The 19,168-nt window shown below is 35.1% G+C and overlaps 8 protein-coding genes across 11 annotated transcripts in view; 6 read left to right on the top strand and 2 right to left on the bottom strand.

Moving 5' to 3' along the window:
* The window catches only part of LOC149731705 (UDP-N-acetylhexosamine pyrophosphorylase-like), a 145,015-nt gene that overhangs the window by 7,862 nt on the left and 117,985 nt on the right, over nt 1-19,168 (top strand). The gene's annotated exons all lie outside the window — the stretch shown is intronic.
* LOC149731706 (palmitoyltransferase ZDHHC12-B-like) overlaps nt 1-19,168 on the top strand; it is a 137,509-nt gene that overhangs the window by 7,862 nt on the left and 110,479 nt on the right. The window lies entirely within an intron of this gene.
* LOC149731715 (protein FAM117B-like) overlaps nt 1-19,168 on the top strand; it is a 53,711-nt gene that overhangs the window by 7,862 nt on the left and 26,681 nt on the right. The window lies entirely within an intron of this gene.
* LOC149731719 (protein Dr1-like) overlaps nt 1-19,168 on the top strand; it is a 27,030-nt gene extending 7,862 nt beyond the window's left edge. Inside the window, exons 2-5 of the mRNA XM_089884354.1 lie at nt 17,344-17,488; nt 17,709-17,844; nt 18,150-18,313; nt 18,491-19,168. Of these exons, the coding sequence (XP_089740480.1) occupies nt 17,417-17,488; nt 17,709-17,844; nt 18,150-18,313; nt 18,491-18,634 (516 nt within the window). The 5' untranslated portion in view covers nt 17,344-17,416 and the 3' untranslated portion in view covers nt 18,635-19,168. The remainder of the gene's footprint in view (nt 1-17,343; nt 17,489-17,708; nt 17,845-18,149; nt 18,314-18,490) is intronic.
* On the top strand, nt 171-13,064 carry LOC149731722 (2-oxoadipate dehydrogenase complex component E1-like). Its single transcript, XM_089884271.1, has 16 exons — nt 171-620; nt 928-1,121; nt 1,413-1,607; nt 1,832-1,993; nt 2,211-2,352; nt 6,299-6,439; nt 6,647-6,749; nt 6,922-7,060; nt 7,283-7,522; nt 8,020-8,280; nt 8,522-8,678; nt 8,972-9,094; nt 9,495-9,637; nt 11,230-11,315; nt 11,647-11,911; nt 12,361-13,064. Exons 1-16 carry the CDS (start codon nt 284-286, stop codon nt 12,463-12,465), a joined length of 2,793 nt encoding a protein of 930 aa, XP_089740397.1. The 5' UTR covers nt 171-283; the 3' UTR covers nt 12,466-13,064.
* Nucleotides 2,654-5,796, bottom strand: LOC149731723 (macrophage mannose receptor 1-like). Of its 4 annotated transcripts, none has more exons than XM_089884333.1 (8): nt 5,652-5,796; nt 5,197-5,368; nt 4,651-4,838; nt 4,212-4,592; nt 3,851-3,889; nt 3,685-3,795; nt 3,523-3,615; nt 2,654-3,231 (listed from the first exon to the last, which is right to left on the bottom strand). In XM_089884333.1, the coding sequence occupies exons 1-7, from the start codon at nt 5,707-5,709 to the stop codon at nt 3,572-3,574; spliced, it is 993 nt and encodes a 330-aa protein (XP_089740459.1). In that variant the 5' UTR covers nt 5,710-5,796; the 3' UTR covers nt 2,654-3,231; nt 3,523-3,571. The 4 variants fall into 4 exon arrangements, with proteins under 4 accessions (XP_089740459.1, XP_089740460.1, XP_089740457.1 ...); XM_089884334.1 differs by having other exon boundaries at nt 3,685-3,759; XM_089884331.1 differs by lacking the exon at nt 3,523-3,615.
* Nucleotides 12,508-14,927, bottom strand: LOC149731721 (choline/ethanolamine transporter flvcr2a-like). The gene has a single exon (XM_089884306.1). The coding sequence runs from the start codon at nt 14,509-14,511 to the stop codon at nt 13,153-13,155; it is 1,359 nt and encodes a 452-aa protein (XP_089740432.1). The 5' UTR covers nt 14,512-14,927; the 3' UTR covers nt 12,508-13,152.
* LOC149731720 (ribosome biogenesis protein wdr12-like) lies at nt 15,091-17,344 on the top strand. Its single transcript, XM_089884310.1, has 2 exons — nt 15,091-15,114; nt 15,573-17,344. Exon 2 carries the CDS (start codon nt 15,647-15,649, stop codon nt 16,931-16,933), a length of 1,287 nt encoding a protein of 428 aa, XP_089740436.1. The 5' UTR covers nt 15,091-15,114; nt 15,573-15,646; the 3' UTR covers nt 16,934-17,344.

Raw genomic sequence — 19,168 nt, 5'->3', positions numbered from 1 at the left:
GCGTTGATCACACGATATTCTTGACAATATTTCTCTATGTTACAACATGTGACGTCATAACTGTTGTGGTTATTATGTACGGATGGTGACTGCCGTGTATATGTGTTACGTAAATGTGCAGTAAACCGTGTGCGCGAAACGTTACTTTTATATCTACGTGCAGTCCGATTATTTAATACATCTCATTTTTTATTCAGATTTATTCATTAAATGCAATTGAAGTTCGCTTTGCTGTTTAGTACTAATTGATGTTTGAATCAGAATAGGTGCAAATACCATCAACATGCCGTGTCCAGCATTAATTAAAAGTGTCTCTACGATGTGTTATGCACAGTGTGCAAAGCATGTCGCAGTTTTTACTCGTGGTTACCGTTACCGGGAGGACGTTCACGGTTACAAACAAGCAGCAAATGTTGTTAATGATGAAACTATACCTTCCACCTCAAACGACCCAACTATGCAAGCCGTTGAAAGATTAATTGAACAATATGAAAGACATGGCCACAGAATTGGAAAACTTAATCCTTTAAAACTACCACATCTGCCTGAACTTGATAGGTTTGCTTTATTGGATCCTTCGCTCTATGGGTTGGAACTCCAGCAAGAAATATCAGTTCAAGGTTAGACGGATAATATGTATTTGAGTTTTTGTTTTACATGTGTAACTATAAGCGTTGTTTTACTTTTTTTCACAAAATCAGGGGGTTATTTTTATTTATAGTGCTATAATGCAATTACACTTATAGTGGTCAAACGTAGGGAACCTCATTGATTAATGTGGTGAATGCAATATACTTTGGCTTTGCTGGTTTGTATAGACACCCAATAGCAGGATAAAAGCTGTTTTGGTCTTTACAACTGGGGTGCTCCTGTTATATGTCTATGTTTGTATATTATAAACTATGCTAACAGAAGATTGTATTTTAGGTGAAACCAAAACTGTAGAAACCCTGGTTGGAGAACTGAGTGAAAAGTTCTGTGGAAATATTACATTAGAAACCGACAGCATGACTTCTGCTAGTGAGAAGCAATGGTTACTTGACCAATTCTCTCTTGTACAAAGCGAGGAAACGTCTCAAGATCAAAAGCGAAGAATGGCTGAGCTGATGGTCAAATCGCAGGTTCGTATGTTGTCATGGCGAAGTGGTTAGCAGGCCCGCTTTTGACCGAGGATATGGGTGCGAGCCTTGATACTGCCACTGTTATAAATGCCCCATGTGCAGGATATTTATACTTCCTGCCAATTACTTCAAAAATCCCACAAAAATCCGGCCGTTGCCCTGCCACATAATAAAATATGATTTATTTATTGAGTGTGTTGTTTTTTTACCCATAAAATATCCAAACAGTTTTAAATGACTTTAATATAGCCTATAATTTTTAGCTGTTTTAGTTGTACCTTCCATTTTCAGGTGCTCGACAATTTCCTCGCAACAAAGTTCCCGACATTGAAAAGATACGGGGGTGAAGGTGCTGAGAGTATGCTGGTGTTTGTGGAGGAATATTTACGTAGCTCCTCACTTGATGGGGTGGAGGATGTGGTTATAGGGATGCCACATAGAGGAAGGAACAATCTACTTGTTGGGTTGCTTAATTATCCAGTTGAGGTTCGTTGGAGATTTTTTTAGAGTTCCAAAAATTTTCCAACTTAAAAAGAGTTTATGGATGATAGAAATAGTAAGATGTCATTTTTGTCTAGGATGGCAGTTTAGTGTTTTTTACATTTATTTACTATTATTGTTCATTATGTTGAACTTTTACTGCCACAGTACATTATTTTGCATTTTATATTTTGAAACTTTTTTATAAACCCTCCTTATTTATTTTTTAGGTAATGATCCAAAAAATTAAAGGTTCCCCTGAATTCCCAGACGAAGCAATGCCGATAGCTACTGGTGACGTATTGTCACATCTGAGCATGTCTACTGATCTTGTATTTGAAGAAGGAAGAAACCTTCATGTTAATTTAATTCCCAATCCATCACATTTAGAAGTGAGTTTATTAAAGCTGGCGTAATACATGTTATCTGTGAGACTGTAACTGTTTCAGCCCCTTCAATTTTCGTTATAATTTCCAGAAATTAATTATAGCATATGCTCTAAAATTTAAAAATTACATGAATTATCTAAAAGTTTTTATTATAAATTGTTTTTCATAATTTTGCTTTTTTAGGATTAATAAATTAATTGACTATTTATAATTTGATCAGGCAGAGAACACAGTAGCACAGGGTAGATGCCGCGGTCGTCAACAAACAATTAAAGATGGTGATTATTCAACAGAAGATACCACAAGAGGCAGTAAAGCTACATGTCTTCTGTTGCATGGAGATGCTTCATTTACTGGGCAAGGTAAGGTTTCATATATTGGAGTTCATAAATTCAACACGGCGATAAACAATTGGAACAGTTTTGTTTGCTATTGCCGTAGTACTAAATACTCAATGAGTATTCGAGGTATTTAAAAATGTCCTCTTTTGACTTTTAAGTATGATATTACATCTTTATAAACAGGCATGCGGCAAATTGCAGAGGTAGATTGAGCTTCCATTGCAATTATGTTGCCATAGTGTTGCGAGGTCAATTTTATGGCACTTTTCATAAACTGCCAATTTCTGAAGATTAGGCAGTTCCTAAATATAAAACACACAGGCACAGTATACAGGTGGTTTTATTAAACACACACTCCACATATCGGAGCATTCAGCGTTTACTGTAACTACAATATGGCTTATTGAAACTCATGAAAAATATATTGATTGTGTAAATTTACTGAAAACAGTAAAATTTATTTAAATCTATGATATTAAGTAAACAATCATCAAACGTACAATATGTACAATAATTTGAAAGAAAAACTTTCTATAATTATAAACATAGGAATTCCATTCGCAGTTTTGTACCAAATGTTTGTCTGCACTCTGCATATGAAAAATAGCAATTTTAAGATTAAAAAAAATCATTTTAATAATATGAATTATATATATATATATTCATATATACTCTTTATAGTTGTTTAATAATAACTTTGTAGAGTTCTGTATTAATCTTTTGCTGCATGGTTATACAGTAATAGCAAAGTGATATGGGAGGATAATGTGTGACGGTGTTAAATAGGCTGTTACATTGTGGTAAAGTAAAACACATAGGTTAAAAGTACGTTGACAGCAATCACACTTGTTGTTCTTGTTGGTCCATAACTTGCATTGCTTGTAGTTGAAGGGTGTGTCACTGTGGAATAAAATATGTTGTATTTTACTATTTCAAACATTTTTTTAGCCTATTGTCAATTTAAATGTGAATATTTTAGATTTTAGTAGTGGGTTTAGTAGTCAAAAGTTTTAAATTTCCATATCAATAGATTTATTTTAATCTTAGTTTAATTTAACTATGTTTAATTTTTTTTTATTTAATTTAATTTTTAACTATTCAACTATGTGCAAGAGATCTTCTATCAATTGTTTTATGTGACCTAAAAGAAACAATGTTTTGTTTATACAACAAGACCCCATTAGGGTTTACTATTAATTGTCTTGCTGAAGGACACAAACGCTCACAATGGTAGCAGCGTTCAGCCTCGAACCCATAACCTTGCGGAGGCAAGCTTGCCAACCACTGTACCAAGGTGTCAGATTATAAACTAAAAATACAAGTTGAAAGTCAGAATAATAAAGCATAACAAACCTATTGTGGTGGTGAAGTGGCCTGTCATGTCTATGTTTTGTGATGTTTCCGTAGTTGTGTTCGTAGTATTGAAACCTAGAATTGTAGAACTCATGCCCAAAGTTGTGTAGTCTGTATTTATACCAAAGTTAAACTACATGTGTTTAACTATTATTTAATATCTTACCTCGTTGAGTTGTTGTTGGTAGTATAACTGGACTCAGTTCTGTAATAAAAGTAAATGTATGGAGTAAAAGGATGTAGGCAAAAGTTGAAGTCAAAAAAAAATACGTTTTTATAAAACTTTAATTCCAGTCACATTTGCTACCAAGTACCAATATAGTGTTTGTCATTAATGTTTTAATCCAGGGATTTTTAAAATGCGCCCCTTTTAAAAATAGTCTACACACAATATAAACACTCTACCTTCCTAATTAAAAAGCATGTTTAGTTATAGCTCGTAAGATATTTTACTTCTGTTGCCCCATTGTAAGCCTTACAGTTAAACTTTAAGCACCCCTGGTCTAAACTTCGAAGAAAATATTCACCTTGGCAAATGAAGTTTCTCGGTGTAGTACACAAACCATTTCTCCATTTGCCTTTTTTATTAACATACACACAGTCTCTCTCATCTATAATATCGGGGTAGCCTTCGTCCCAATTACTAAACCCAGTGCTTGCAAGGGTTCTCCCATCACCCCATGTAAGGACATTGCCATCCATTGAGAGCCCAATATAAAACTCATTCCCGCTGATCATGTTCAACTTTTGTGCCACCAAATCTTGCAACCCCGGTGTATCAACCACAGCCAGTTGTTTGTTAACTTTCCCACACATCTGCACAGCTTCTTGGTGACGTAGTTTAGCATGGCTTATAAAGTGTAGCCGGCCAGTTCCATTCAATCGGAAGTAGTTTTCTTGCTTAGTGACTGGAAATAAAGTATATATATAAATTTTTACCGAATATATATATATATAGACACTTACATTTAGATTCACATATATATTGATGTTGACTGCTGCACTGCATTTGTTTCCACTTTCCATTCACCCTCAACGCAACAACACAATCCCCAACCCCTTTAACTTGGTCCCAATTAGTTGTAGTAAAAGGATTTCCTGTCACCCACCTCCAACCACTTTCATTCTTTAACCCAATCCAATAGAACTCACCACTATATTAGAGCAATTTTTTTTTTAAATTAAAACCTTAAGGCTAGAGTGGGCCGTTATTCTTACACTCAGGGTTTTAGACAAAAGTTGGTCTATTACCCCAACACTGTATATGCACATTCTATTCTACATAGGTGAGGTTCTACAGTGAGGCACGGCATGGGACTTGGGATTCTGTTAGTCCACTACCCCAAGAAGGCCTCATAACCTAATACTCTAACCCCACTATATAAAAAATTATAAACCTCTAAATGTTGTTCTGTAAAAGGCAACTTTTTAATAAAAACAAAAATGTCTCATGACACACCATTACCATTGCTAAGCCAATATCTTTTTTAAATAAACTTTCAAACCATTTACCTCCATCCAAAGTTAAGCTGGCTAGCCAGGTAGTCTTGCAAGTTTTTAGTTGGAGTAGTTACCAGGTTTCCATTGTAATATTCGTGGCATGCTGATTCACTTGAAGTCCAGTTTTTACCAAAGCGAGAAAATGTATAGATCACATTGTTTCTTGTGGTTGTCTTTTGTTGTGCTGTAGTTTAAAAGTGTTAATGAGTTATTTTATTATAGATTAAAGTTATTAAACATAAGATACTTATATCTGTAAAATTTTATGCAGTTTCATCTCTTTAAAACAATACAAGAATTAGTATATCATACATTAAAATTAACCAAGTTCCTCATTAAATTAAATTTAAAACTTGGTGTTATAAAAATTTGGGCATACGTAAAAAATGATAACCATTTCTTTTAAAATTGTTTATTATAAATAATGTTAATGTGCTAGTCTAAACAATTCATATTTTTTAATTTACCGTTTGCAATGCTTAACACAAGCATTAGCACTCCACATAGGCATGCAAGTCCGGCCATCCTGCCCTACCTTTACATACTGACTTCATCCTATTAAAACCTCTATTTATATTTTCAATGATCAAACTTTCAATGGATTTTCCACACCTCGTGAATGAGGCAACATCCTGTCCCATGCTAGTTTGATTTAATTGTTTATGTAAAATGTTGGAAAACTGTAAACAACATCAACACTGTTGTAGCTAATATGGAAGTTGCAACCTTTATATATTTCGACACAAGTTTTTCATATTCTACAATGACCAAATTTGAATAATGGCAAAAAGTTTGAGTGACTAGTCTTTTTTAATTATTTAAAACAAGAAAACCAGAACAATCATTCACTGCCACACAAAAGACATTTATATGCAACACAAACATATAAAATAATAAACATAATGTCTGTTACCTTTTTATTACACAATGAAGCTTGATTTTATGTTTATATCGTTTGCAGTTATAATACTTCTGTAAGTTAGTTTAAATTAGTTTTAAATATTGTTTGCAGGTAGAATTATTCAATGTGTTAGTTTAAATTAATTATCATTATCGTTTGCAGTTATAATACTTATGTAAGTTAGTTTGAGTTAATTATTATTATTATTTGCAGGCATAGTAATGGAGGGTTTTAACATGAGCAGATTACCACACTTTGACATCGGTGGAACCGTCCATCTTATAGTTAACAACCAAGTTGGATTCACCACTCCTCCAAATAAGGGAAGATCTTCATTATATACAAGTGATATAGGTATTTTATGATATTGAGTTTGTTTGTATTTTATGATTTTTGCATAATTACATTCTATATGGTTAAGGTCCTTGTTGGACCTAGCAATTAGGTCTGACTATTTATATATGTATTTACTGTGTGGTATGAATTAATGTGACTTTCAGAGTTGTGTTGGTTTTTTAATTAGATATTTGCTGTTTTTCATTTCATGAAATGTATTTCCAGGCAAAATGATTGGTTGTCCTGTGATTCACGTGAATGGCGCTGAACCGGAACAAGTTTTAAGAGCTGCCAAACTCGCTGTTGCATATCGACAAAAATACAGAAAGTAAGGAAATTAGAACTGTTATGTTTTATCCTTCAAAAGTATTTTGTCCTAGTTTTGTGGGAGGTTAGTTTGTAATTATATGCTTAGCACATTTGAGTTTTTGTAGCAACAGTTCCTAAAGTATCATTTTTTATGTTTTTTTTAACTTTCCTTAACATATAACATCATTCAGGGAAATAATAATCGACCTCCTTTGTTTCCGACGATGGGGTCATAATGAGCTTGATGATCCAACAATGACACAACCACTCATGTATGATGTCATAAACAACCGACACTCAATACCAGACGAATATGCCGGGAAACTAAAAGTATGATTTATGTAAAAATTTTAATATTTTCAACTAAATTCACAGTTGTTAATAAAGTATATGCCTTACAAAAATATAAAAAAAAAATTACCTAAAATGTTACACATGTGAAAACTCGTAAGCAGGCACGATGTGTATGAAACAGAACACTTATGTTATAACGACTGCCATTGCCCCGCAAGGATAAATGGGTAACATACATTTTTTTATTTATATTTACAGGAAAACAAGATTTTGTCTGAAAATGAAATAGAAAGTTGGAAAACTGAGGAGCAGTCACGCTTAAATGATTCATTCAGCGACAATAGACCAATCAGTGAGAAGAGTTATCTTTCAAATAAATCACCTTGGGGGAAAATGAAAATACCAAGCGACAAGAAAGTTACAACATGGGATACTGGTTGTGATGCTGACGTGCTGAGATATGTGGGTGCAAAGTCTGTTGCTGTGCCTGAACAAATGGTAAACTTTGGTGATTCAAAGTTAATAGATTTCTTTGGTGATTTTAGTAAAATAAGTTTTAAATAATAGTTAAATTAAATAGATATTTTATGTTAATTTAGTTAAAAAATAAAGACATTAATAAAAACTTTTAAAATGATTTTTTTAACCATTTACACATAGTAGAACATACATCAATTAAAGTTTCTAAGTTAAATTGGGATGGATAATTACCTTTTGGAACTATTTTTACAAAATGCTTAATTTAATTAGTTTTGATACTTTAACAAAGTCAACTTTCCTGCATGCCATTTAAATTGTATAGAAAATGCAATATCAATGATCAACTGGAAGCACAATCAGGGTTTAAACAATTAACAACTCCTTTTAGAGTTGTGAGGATACCGTTATCTGGTATATAATTCTGTAAACATTCTTCGTTCCCGACAAAGCGAGCAATAAGAGAATAAAAACATTAGTTATCTTACCAAACCTACCATAAAACAGCTTTTTTTCAGAAAACTCACAACAGAATTCAGAAATCTCACTCCGATTCTCGAATCACTAAGTTAAAATCTGATGGTTTGGTTGACTGGGCGCTGGCTGAGACTTTAGCGTTTGGTTCGTTGATCCACCAAGGTTACAACATCAGGCTGTGTGGACAGGATGTGGGTCGTGGGACCTTCGGCCACCGTCATGCCATGATGGTTTGCCAGGAGAGCGGTGCAGTTGATATCCCACTGAATAAACTATCACCAGACCAAAACGCACACCTTGAAGTAGGGTATAGGCAGGAGAATGTTTTACTATTGTTATATTTATATATGGGAAAGATGGTTGTTGAGGTTCTGAAGTTTAGGCCAGCGGTAGGCCATTTTCCAAATGTATATGCACATTCTATTCTATATGGGTAAGGTCCTACAGCAAACCCTCGGGGGGAACTGAGATTTGTGCTAGAATAGACCCATGACCCTATATAGCCCTTAAAAGCACATCTAGACTTACACATCCTACACACAGCTGGTGAACTCCCTGTTATCAGAAGAAGGAGTCCTTGGGTTTGAATACGGGATGAGCGTTGAACATCCGGACCGACTCGTGATATGGGAATCACAGTTTGGAGATTTCTTCAACGGGGCACAGATTATTTTCGATACTTTCATCTCATCCGGAGAAGGTATTTCTGTTCTGTATGTGTAAGGCTCTTGTTGAGGATGTACGATTTGGTCCTATTAACTAAACATGCAAGCTACTTATAAACATCTGAATGAGCTGTGCTCTGGTGTAATTGTGTCTTACAGCATTGCAGTAACACCTAATTCAGCAGCGTCCCATACTTCTATTGAATGAAGGTTACTTTTTATCCTTGCACGGCGGGCTATGAGTTGACAATATGTACCCTTGTGGGTGACTAGGAATTTTTACCCATCCACCGCTGGCATAAATAATGAATATGTGTTTTTCCATCAGCTAAATGGATGCAGCAAAGTGGTCTAGTTGTCTTGTTACCTCATGGTTATGATGGAGCAGGTCCGGAACATTCCTCTTGCAGAATTGAACGGTTTTTACAAAACACCAACAGCTCAGAGGATGGTATGTATGTACATTATATCTTGATTTATTAACATACTAACGAATGTTTACTGAGTCTGCAAAGATGATTAACGGTAACGGGTAAACATGAGCGAAATAAGTAAACACAATGAAATACAATAACACATTAACAAGCGATTCGTTCTTTAGTTTGTCACGCACGAACGATCAAGTAACAATGGGCAACATAAACATATATATACAATGGAGTGACGTAGTTCGCTGACTGTAAACACAATATCATCTAGTTTTCATATTTTTTAATGAAATATTTAACATTTAAATTATATAGTAAATGTGTTGTTCTAGTCACTTTTTAAAATTATAAGTGATGTAAGCAACATCTGTGTTATAACAGTTATAACAACTTGCCATAACCAAGTTACATCCACCCCCACAGTTGTAGACAGTGATGCAGTAAACATGTCAGTATGCCACCCCACCACCTCTGCACAATACTTCCACCTTCTCAGAAGACAAATGATCCGAGATTTCAGAAAACCCCTTATTGTGGCTTCGCCCAAAATACTCCTAAGATTACCGGTAAGTTTTTAAAAAAAAATTGAAATCTTTTTTTTTTGAAGTTTTTAAAAATTTCATTAAAAAAAACATTTTAAAACTTTTGAGCTTTTTTCTTTTCATTTTGAGCTGATTTAAACCAGTAGTATTCCTTGTATGTGCTGCATAAATCATTCAACACAAATTTATTTCATTGGAAAAAAAAAAGAAAAACAAACAGAAGACATGCCATTTTGTTCTCGCAAAGAAAACGATAAGGGTGCAATATGATACTTAAGAATATTACACATGAAGTTTTTAAATAACTTGAATATGTGTTGAGTGGTTAGTACCACCGCAATTGCAAAGAGATAAGGAAGTAAAAGTGTCATAAACTGATGTATTTTTCATTCCCGTTTGTAAAGTCTTCATTGAGTAACTTCATAGCCATGTTGTAATGCTTCACTGTTTTGTGTGGTTTACCAAGCTTCAAGTATAAACCTCCAACAGCAAGCCTTAGTTTTGCTCTCCCTTCACTCGGCACATCGTTACCACGACACCATTTTAGCATAACTTGCGAACAGACCAATCCCCCTTTATAATCCCCAACCCCACAACACACAGTGATAAGCATCACAGCTACTTCCACCAGGCCTTCTATATTCCTACATCTCTCTCCACCTAAAAATTTCTGATTTTTTTTCGGTCTGGTATATATTTGAACAGCAATGTTAAGATACTCTAGTAATCCAGCCTTATCCTCCAAACTACCCGCTATCCTTATCAAGTAAAACACACCCTCCATCTCCCATGAATATATTTTTCCCATGTCCTCCATTTTTGATCTCATTTTCAAACTTTGGCAAAATTTCAGATTTTCTTGAAAATAAATTTGCGCAGTTTTCAAATCCTTCCTTCTGTACATTGACCTACCAGCTCCATGCAATGTTTCCACCATCATTATATCATATACAGCATAAACATCGCAGTCTATGTCATCAATACAACTCATACTTTGTAAAATCACAGGCACCAAGCTTTTAAAAATATAGAGGAGGCAAGGATAGTTATGCGCTCCTTCCTGTGAAACAAATTGAACTATTGGTTGTAATGTTTATTGAATAATACAAAGTAGAAAATTCCTGCCTTCCCAAAGTTTGGCACCGATATACAGCTAACAGTACTTTATACAACACCACATTGCGCTTACACAAACTTACTTGTTTACATACAGTTATATATGTGCTTATATATATATATATTTACACTCACTTTTTTCATAAAACTCATAAGCCTTGTATAATCCACTTACACAAATGATTATCCGGTCATGTTTTATAACTTATCAAAACTAATTAGCTTATCCTGTTAAAATGCATACAATTGCCACACATGATATATTACACAATGATTTCTATTTATTTATATGGTACAGGATATGCAAGCCTATCCTAAAACATTTCAGGAGTTGAAGCAAATCCTAATTTTCCAATTTAAACAAATTCAAATATTCGTAATAATACCAACAAACTTATGTTATATGTACCGCATTTGTTGTCAAAATCCTTTGAGTTTTATAAAATCCCACCAGTAACATCGGATGTTACAACTAATTCAACAACACAATTGCTTTCCAGGCCGCTTCTTCCCCAATGAAAGAGTTTGAATCAGGAACCCACTTTCTCCCTGTGGTTCCAGACAGCAGTTCAAAGTCCCCACAAACGTAAGGTTTTTTCTGTATTTAAAATCAATGTAAATGTGAACCATGTAACTGTCCTATGATGAGAACAGAGGCTCCCTCTTCTGTATTTCCATGATGAGGATGCCTTCGAACCCTTTTCCTGAGGACAAAATTGTCTTATTATAATGTGTAATAATGTAAAAAAAATTTTACTGTTAATTTGTTCTTCCAACAGCAATGGCTATGACAGTAGACCTGAGATTCAGGCCGTAGTTTACCTACTACTTTAATTTAGTATGGTTTTACTAAAAACTTCAGTCTAAATTTGCTTACCAAAGATGAATAAACTGTAAAACACAATTAAATATTCTAGGGTGAAGAAAGTGATTTTCTGTTCTGGGAAACATTATTTTGCCTTGGAGGACCAACGGAAAAAATTGGCTGAACAAAACAAAGATCTTAACAATGTAGCAATCGTTCGTATTGAAGAACTTTGTCCTTTTCCTGCGGAAGCGCTGCATCGTGAGGTTTCTAGATTTACTTCAGCCGATACATTTGTTTGGGCACAGGAGGAACCACGGAATATGGGGCCGTGGAACTTTGTGGATACAAGATTCCGTAATTTACTTGGAATACAGGTGAAAATAACATTTACATAGAAGCTGTTTTTTTTGTAGTTGTTTAACATATTTATACCTGTAAGCTGTTACTGCCAAGCATATTACATTTGTTTCGTATAAGAGCTCTTTTAGCAGTTATTTGAGTTCTGTAATTTACACAATGTATGTAAATAATAACATAAAAGCATATTTTTTCTGTAAATTGTTTCTGGTGGGCATATTTCACTTCCTTTTTTCCAAATATCTCGCACTGCTGAGTGTCATTCAACCTAATGAAGACAACCTGTATGTGATATAGGGGCTTTTAAAACACTGGTTTACTTTTAAATGCCAGAATGTCTGTGTTACAAAACCAGTCAACCTTTACATTCATTTTTAGTTTTTATATTTTCACAGATCAGTATTTTAGTTGTTTTAAAACTATTTAAGTTTTGTGTTTAGTTATTTAAATTTTGATTTATTTCCAGTTAAAATATTGTGGACGTCCCGTCATGGCAGCTCCAGCTGTTGGGATCAATGCTTTACACTTACAACAAATACAGAAGATTTTGAATGACCCATTTAATTTATAACAGGCTTTATAATGTAATATAGTACTGTGGGGTAAGATTGGATACTGTTAGCACTTAATATATCTTATGTTTGCTAACCATGTTAAAACAATTAGCAATACTCAAAGAGTCGTTAGAATAAGGTTATATAATTCTGTATTTCTGTGATTATTCTTTGTTTACCAAAAGAGAGTGAGAACATGTCTCATCTTACCCCAACTTACTATACCTTCAGTACTTTAAATGTAAGCCTGCCTACATGGATAGATTTTATTTCAAACTTTATTTATGTGTCTTAAAGACCTATTTAAAACTTGGGCTTTTTAATATTATATCTATTTACTTTATTTAATAAATCATGTTCAAATAAATCAGTAAGTTTAGGATATTTACTTTTAACTTTGTATGAAGTTGTTACCTATTCACTGTGTATTGGCTTATAGGTTTTGCTTCACTTTACTTTACAACGTAGCTGTGTTTAATAGTTCCTACTGTGTGCAATATTAGTGGGGAAATTTACATTAGCAGTTGATGAAAACAGATTTGAGTTTGGTAAAAGTATACAATGTTTCTAAATTGCTTTGTTTATTGATTGTCAGGAATAAATACAGCAACGAAAATAGTGGTTACAATTTTAGTGTATTTTTATTTGAACCGGTGTAAAAATTTATGAAACTAGTTAAGTATTAGATTCAAGTACATGTTCAATTAATTTCCCAGTAAGCTGGCACTTTCACTCGATTCATTCATTTCTGTTCTTGCGTAAGACGTCTTCGTAATAAGTAACAATATGAAGGCGAACATACAAGCAACTAACGTAAGGATATTTGCCTCTATAGCACCAACGTTTGTAAGTATGGCTCTGTTAACCGTAATGTAAACTAATTGCATGATCGCTGTCCCGCTTAGAAATAGTTGGGTAACGTGGGTCATGGGTTTGGGATAAATCACCTCTGCCAGTAGCTCTAAAACGGAGGTTACAACAAACCCGTCAAACAGCCCAAGAGCCGCCATGCCAATATATAACAGAAATATATTCTGAAAAATAAAAAAAAGAAGCACACACGCACAGCTTAAAACCATACCAAATACATTGATAAGTAATAATAGTTTGTACGCTCGTGTCTTTATGATTATGGGTCCTGCCACCAATGATGAAATCGTACTTAACGCCCAAGCAAGCATTACTAGTCGGCCCGATAAAGTATTTATATTTCTTGTAGAGGGAAAACTTTTATGCAGAATAGATGACAGCAGGACTGTGTAGAAGACGATTACAACGTAACACATGCAACCTGCGAGTAAAACTGGCGCTACTGTTCTGTTGGTTAATATTTCCTTAAATTCCTTTAATGCCCCTTTAACGGTAAAGCTACTGATTGGGTCGGTCACATTTTGCTGAGCAAAGCTTGCCGTCGACGGCGGTCGGTTTTCAACGAAAACAAACCCGAATACTGTTAGAAGAAACGCAGCCGATGCTAATGCCCCGAAAAACATCATCATGTGAAGTCGGTTTTGTTCAACTGGCCGGTTAACATGCACCAGGTAAGGCGAAACAGTGGAGCCTACAACTTGCCCAAATCCTCTAGATAACAATTGGACGGCGACTGCTAAAGCAACTTCATTAGATGGGAACCATATCGACGCTGTTAGAGGTATTCCAGCGAAATTAAACAAGGCAGAGAATCCAATACAAACCTGCCCGATTATCGCACCTGGGAAACCTCTGGTTATGGAAACGCCAAGTAGAACCAGTATAAGCCCCACCGTAAATATTGCCAGATATATAATCGTTAATTGCCTGAATTGAACAAAAGAAATGACCGCACTGATAGGGATTGCCATTACAATGTAAACTACAGGAGCTACCAGGTTCAGCCAATCCACTTGCCAAGGTTGTATGTCGAAAAGTTTTGCCAGAACGTTGTTAATCTGGCCGAAGCAGGAGAAATCAATACACAGTAAAATCCCATAGAGTGACACCACAGTGAGAATGCACCATCTTTTCTTGTAAACCTTGACTTGGTTTTCTCCATTTTCTTTCCTTTCCATAACAACTCTATCCATGGTTCATAAAAAATATTTAAATCCTGTCTTCAAGCAATAAACAGTCAAAACAAAATTAGTTTTGAATACAGACACTCGTTTTATTCTACTACACTGTTGCTTATTAGATTATGTTAATACTAAAACCCTAATTGAAGATAGCTTTGTGTATTCTAGCGACTGCTGGGTATGAGCAGAACATGCAGCCTTTGTTTCATGTTGGTTTCTGATGAGAACAATTCTAGCAACAGGAAAAGAATAGGAAGTAATGTGATTGTGGCAATAGCACTGAGACCCGCGGCGTATTTATGATTAAATGCTTAAATCCTAACTCCGAACTGAAAAAAACGAGTTAGATACATTCATATAAGGCCTATATATAGAAGCTTGGGGGAACATGGGACATGAAACACAAGCTCCCCTATAGCAAGTGACATCTAATGTGGCTTAAGGGTTGCGTTCATTCACGGACTACGAGAAACGCCGTGGTTCATTCCATAGCTTCGTATGTACTATATTGTAAGCCATAGTGCACTAGGAAGTTCGACGCACATATTCCAATGCGGCTCTTGCAGAAAGAAACCACAATAATTCTTACAATCAACGATTTGAATAGATCACATGGTAAGTTTATTTGGGAAGTACTAATTTACACGGATATTATTGCAAAGAAATCTTTTAAAAACATGAATGGCCTGTCGGAAAGTCACTGCTTTGAAAAGCATAGTGACAGTATAAAAGCGCCACATATAAGCTACGACTGCTGTTGAGAATAAATGCTCTTTATACTGTTTATAAAACGCACGTGTTTAATTAAGTTTAGAATATAATCAGTTGTTATTAGAGTTATTAAAAACTGTATTTAAGACGATTGTGTTCAATTATGCGTAAAATGAAACTGTTTATTGATTGTAACTTATTATTTGCGTGTATAAAGCAAACTATAGTGAACAACCTTCCGTGACGTTACATATTTATTATAAGCAATACGCGACGGGAATGGTAAAGGTTTGGTAGCTAGTGTGGGATAATTCTTCACTAAAACAGGTTATTTTGTTAACTCTTGCTGTTTTATTTCCCAGTGCTTAAGTAGCCATAAGGTATCGTTTTAAACTTTGTGTTTAATCCAAACTGAAGAGCGAGGGTTATCAGTACGATGGCTCACTTCCAAATTAAACTTTTCACACAACAAAAACAGTTTTCAGTTACTGATAATACGTTTTCTGTACCTGGTAGCAGCACATGCACAGAATTGAATGATTTAGTGAACAAACTTTTGTCAGAAGATAAGGATGAAAGAACCAGATCTGACTTTGACTTTCTTGTTAACGATGAGTTCATAAGAACTTCATTAGTTGATCATGTTGAAACTAAAGGGTTGTCCTCTGAATCTGTAATAGATGTGGAATATTTGCAACGTAAGCAAGCACCAGAGCTTAAACATTCATTTCAACAACCAGATTGGATAAGCAGCATAAAAACAACTGAGAAATTTATTATAACTGGATCATATGACTGTGCGGTGACTGTTTGGGACAGAGTGACCACAAAACAGTTGGTTAGTGGTATTGGCCATTCTGAACCTGTGAAGTCAATCGCAATAATCAACTATAATTCTGATGAAAAGAAGCAAAAGATAAGCTTTGTTAGCACGTCACAAGACCAACATGCTGTTATTTGGGCGTATAACTCATCAACTAATCAGTTGAGTTCATTGTTTTGTTGTAAAGGTCACTCAAAGAGTGTAGAATGTGCTGCTAGCAATGAAAAGAAATCTATTTTTGCCACTGGCTCGTGGGATTCTACAATAAAGGTTTGGTCATCCTCTGTTACACCAGAAGAAGACACACAAGAGGTCATCAATTCAAGCAAAAAGAAATTCAAAAGTGGAAAAAAAAGTCTGACTAGGACGGCGAAAGTAACACTGTCGGGCCATACAGAGGTTGTGTCGGCACTCACATGGTTGAATGAAAATGAAATTTGTTCTGGATCTTGGGATCATACTATTCGAATCTGGGATATTGATACAGCAGTAGAGAAGTCCCACATGCGAGGAATGAAGTCTATTTTATCGCTCGATTATTCCCATCTTAGTAGATTGGTTGTGACGGGGAATACAGATCGCCATGTAAGGTTGTGGGATCCTAGGAGTGGTGAAGGGGCCGTCGTGAAGTGTAATTTAACCTCACATATTGGCTGGGTGACTTCTGTTCACTGGGCCCCTAATGATTCTCATACGTTAGTGAGTGGATCATTGGACAACTGTGTTAAAATGTGGGACACAAGGAGTCCTAAGGCCCCATTATACGACCTGCAAGCACACACAGATAAAGTAATGTCTGTTGATTGGTCTTTGCCGGACATTGTAGCCAGTGGAGGGGCTGACTGTAAAGTGTTTACTTTTACAGTTAACACTGGTGCAGTGGATAATGTATACGGGTGAAAGCTGCAAATCCATTATGAGTAATAATTGCTATTTACGCAATGATTGTGGTTTCAATGCATCAATCTTGAACACTGAAACATACCCAAAATGTTTATGTTTATAATTATAAATTTGACCAGAGTACCTGTTTATTGAATAATATTCCTTACTATGTTTTTGATAAGGGCTATATTGGCATTTGCAGAAGATAACTATAATATAATCTTTATCGCAAAAGTTTGGTAAAAATATTGTTAAAATCTGTTTAACATCTCTAAAAGTGTCGCTTTTTTGTTGGGGTTATATTTAGGATTACTATTTTAGGGTTACTAATAAGTTTCAACCAAAATGAGTAGTTTTATTTTAAAATCATCCAGATTTTTGCATTGTGTATAGGCGTATAGCATTTCACTCATTTTACTATTTCAGTATTAGCAGTGATAAATAATGAACTGATAATTACATGCTGCAATAATTGATTAATCTTCCTTGTGTATTCAAATGGCTGAGGAAGATGACCTAAACCTACCAAGAGCCGCCATCAATAAAATGATAAAGGAAATTTTACCCCAGGTAACTATGTGAACTATATACTTAATTTATATAAGTTTGTTTGTAATTATTATTCATTGGGCCCTTTTTCGTGTGACTGTCGGCTGATAATTTAGACAACCCATTAGTGACCGCTTAGTTGGATGCCCAGGAACACGACCACAATGGTTGTAACATGATTAACAATAACAGATTAATAACAGGTTGACAATGTATTAAACTATTTGCGCTTGCTGTTTAGGTCCGAGTATCAAATGAAGCACGAGAATTAATAGTAGCTTGTTGTAATGAGTTCATTCATCTTGTTTCATCGGAAGCAAATGAGATTTGCAACAAAAACACAAAGAAGACCATAATGCCTGAGCATGTGTTGGAAGGTATGTTCATGCTGAATTTATATCTTGAACCACATTGGCATTATTTTAACAAAAATGCTGCATTGCTAATCTTTTATGCAGAGTGAATCTTTATACACTTGTGTAATTAGTTTAGGTGTTGGGGGGAACTCTGGCCCATATGGTCCCATGACACGCCTCACTGTAGAACACCCATATAGAAATTAAGAATAAAATGTACATTTACATTGTTGGGGTAATGGGCAAACTCTAACCTAAATCCCAGGTTCCATGGCATCGCTGTAAGACCTCACCCACATGAAATCAGCTCTAACTTTGCATTACAGCATTAGAAGCGCTTGGGTTCGGGACTTACGTAACAGAATGCAAAGAAGTTCTTGCCGAATGCAAACATGTCGCACAGAAGAAGCGAAGAGGAAGTAGTAGGTTGGAAAACCTTGGCATTCCTGAGGAAGAATTACTAAGGCAACAACAGGAACTGTTTGCTCAGGTAATGTTCATTGTATAAATGCAACTTTGTTTTTATTTCCTTTTTAACTTTATTTTAAAGTTTTGGCGTGCTTTGCATTGAGGTGTCAAATCCTAATGAAGTCTTGTCAATTGGCAGAAGAAATATAAAAAAAGTGAAAAAATGCTGTATAACAGTAGATGGTTATGTTTTAACAAGGCGAGACAGCAACAACTTGAGCAGGAACAGCAGGAGTGGCTTCAACAACAAATGGAGATGGTTCGTGATGGTTTGATACCCGCACCTGGTCAACCACCATCACAAGATATAGCTGGTCCTTCCTCTTCTGCTGAAAATGGTTGAAGTTTAACATTAGGTTCCAAACCTGGGGTGGCAGGGTAGGAAGGCTGCTCTGGAATTTTCTTCATTATTCAGAAAACATTACGACCAAATTTGTCCCGGATTTTTTTTGCATTACTCCTTAATCGGTTGAACCAAGTTGTTTTATAAAGTATAAGTAGTGTCAAGTCCAACTATTACCGGCCTCCCCTGCCTTTTACAGTTATGTCTGGCGCTTATGAATTGGTCCATTATGTGTTCCACATCCGCTAAGCTCAATGAGGAAGTGTATGGTTGCCTTTCAAGCCCAACTTTTAGACCATTACTTACTTATTTTTTGTTAAAAATCATCAGAAAGCATAGTCGTAATTTTGAAATTGTGACAAGATTGTGAAAAACTGTAAGTCACTAAAGTTATAACATGTTCATTTTGAATTTAAAGTATTAATATATGGATTAGTTAAATATAGTCTTGTGAAATCGCCAGTGATTACTTTATAGTGATGTATTTTTACTTCCTGTACGACTGTACATCACATTAAAAAACACATATTTTTA

The sequence above is a fragment of the Ciona robusta genome, chromosome 9, assembly GCF_009617815.1.
Source record: "Ciona robusta chromosome 9, ASM961781v2".
NCBI classification, from domain to species: domain Eukaryota; kingdom Metazoa; phylum Chordata; class Ascidiacea; order Phlebobranchia; family Cionidae; genus Ciona; species Ciona robusta.
Note: the sequence above shows the minus strand (reverse complement) of the source record. Positions and strands in the feature narration are given on the sequence as shown.

Bases quoted from the DNA above. Each gene is read 5' to 3' on its own strand.
- LOC149731722 (XM_089884271.1), top strand. From the start codon at position 284: ATGCCGTGTCCAGCATTAATTAAAAGTGTCTCTACGATGTGTTATGCA. The intron at 7,523-8,019 runs GTAAACTTTGGT...GCTTTTTTTCAG, and splicing joins TTGCTGTGCCTGAACAAATG to AAAACTCACAACAGAATTCA. The intron at 8,281-8,521 runs GTAGGGTATAGG...TCCTACACACAG, and splicing joins ACCAAAACGCACACCTTGAA to CTGGTGAACTCCCTGTTATC.
- LOC149731723 (XM_089884331.1), bottom strand. From the start codon at position 5,709: ATGGCCGGACTTGCATGCCTATGTGGAGTGCTAATGCTTGTGTTAAGC. The intron at 4,839-5,196 runs GTAAATGGTTTG...GCTCTAATATAG, and splicing joins CAGCTTAACTTTGGATGGAG to TGGTGAGTTCTATTGGATTG. The intron at 3,796-3,850 runs GTAAGATATTAA...GTATAAATACAG, and splicing joins ACCAACAACAACTCAACGAG to ACTACACAACTTTGGGCATG.
- LOC149731721 (XM_089884306.1), bottom strand. From the start codon at position 14,511: ATGGATAGAGTTGTTATGGAAAGGAAAGAAAATGGAGAAAACCAAGTC.
- LOC149731720 (XM_089884310.1), top strand. From the start codon at position 15,647: ATGGCTCACTTCCAAATTAAACTTTTCACACAACAAAAACAGTTTTCA.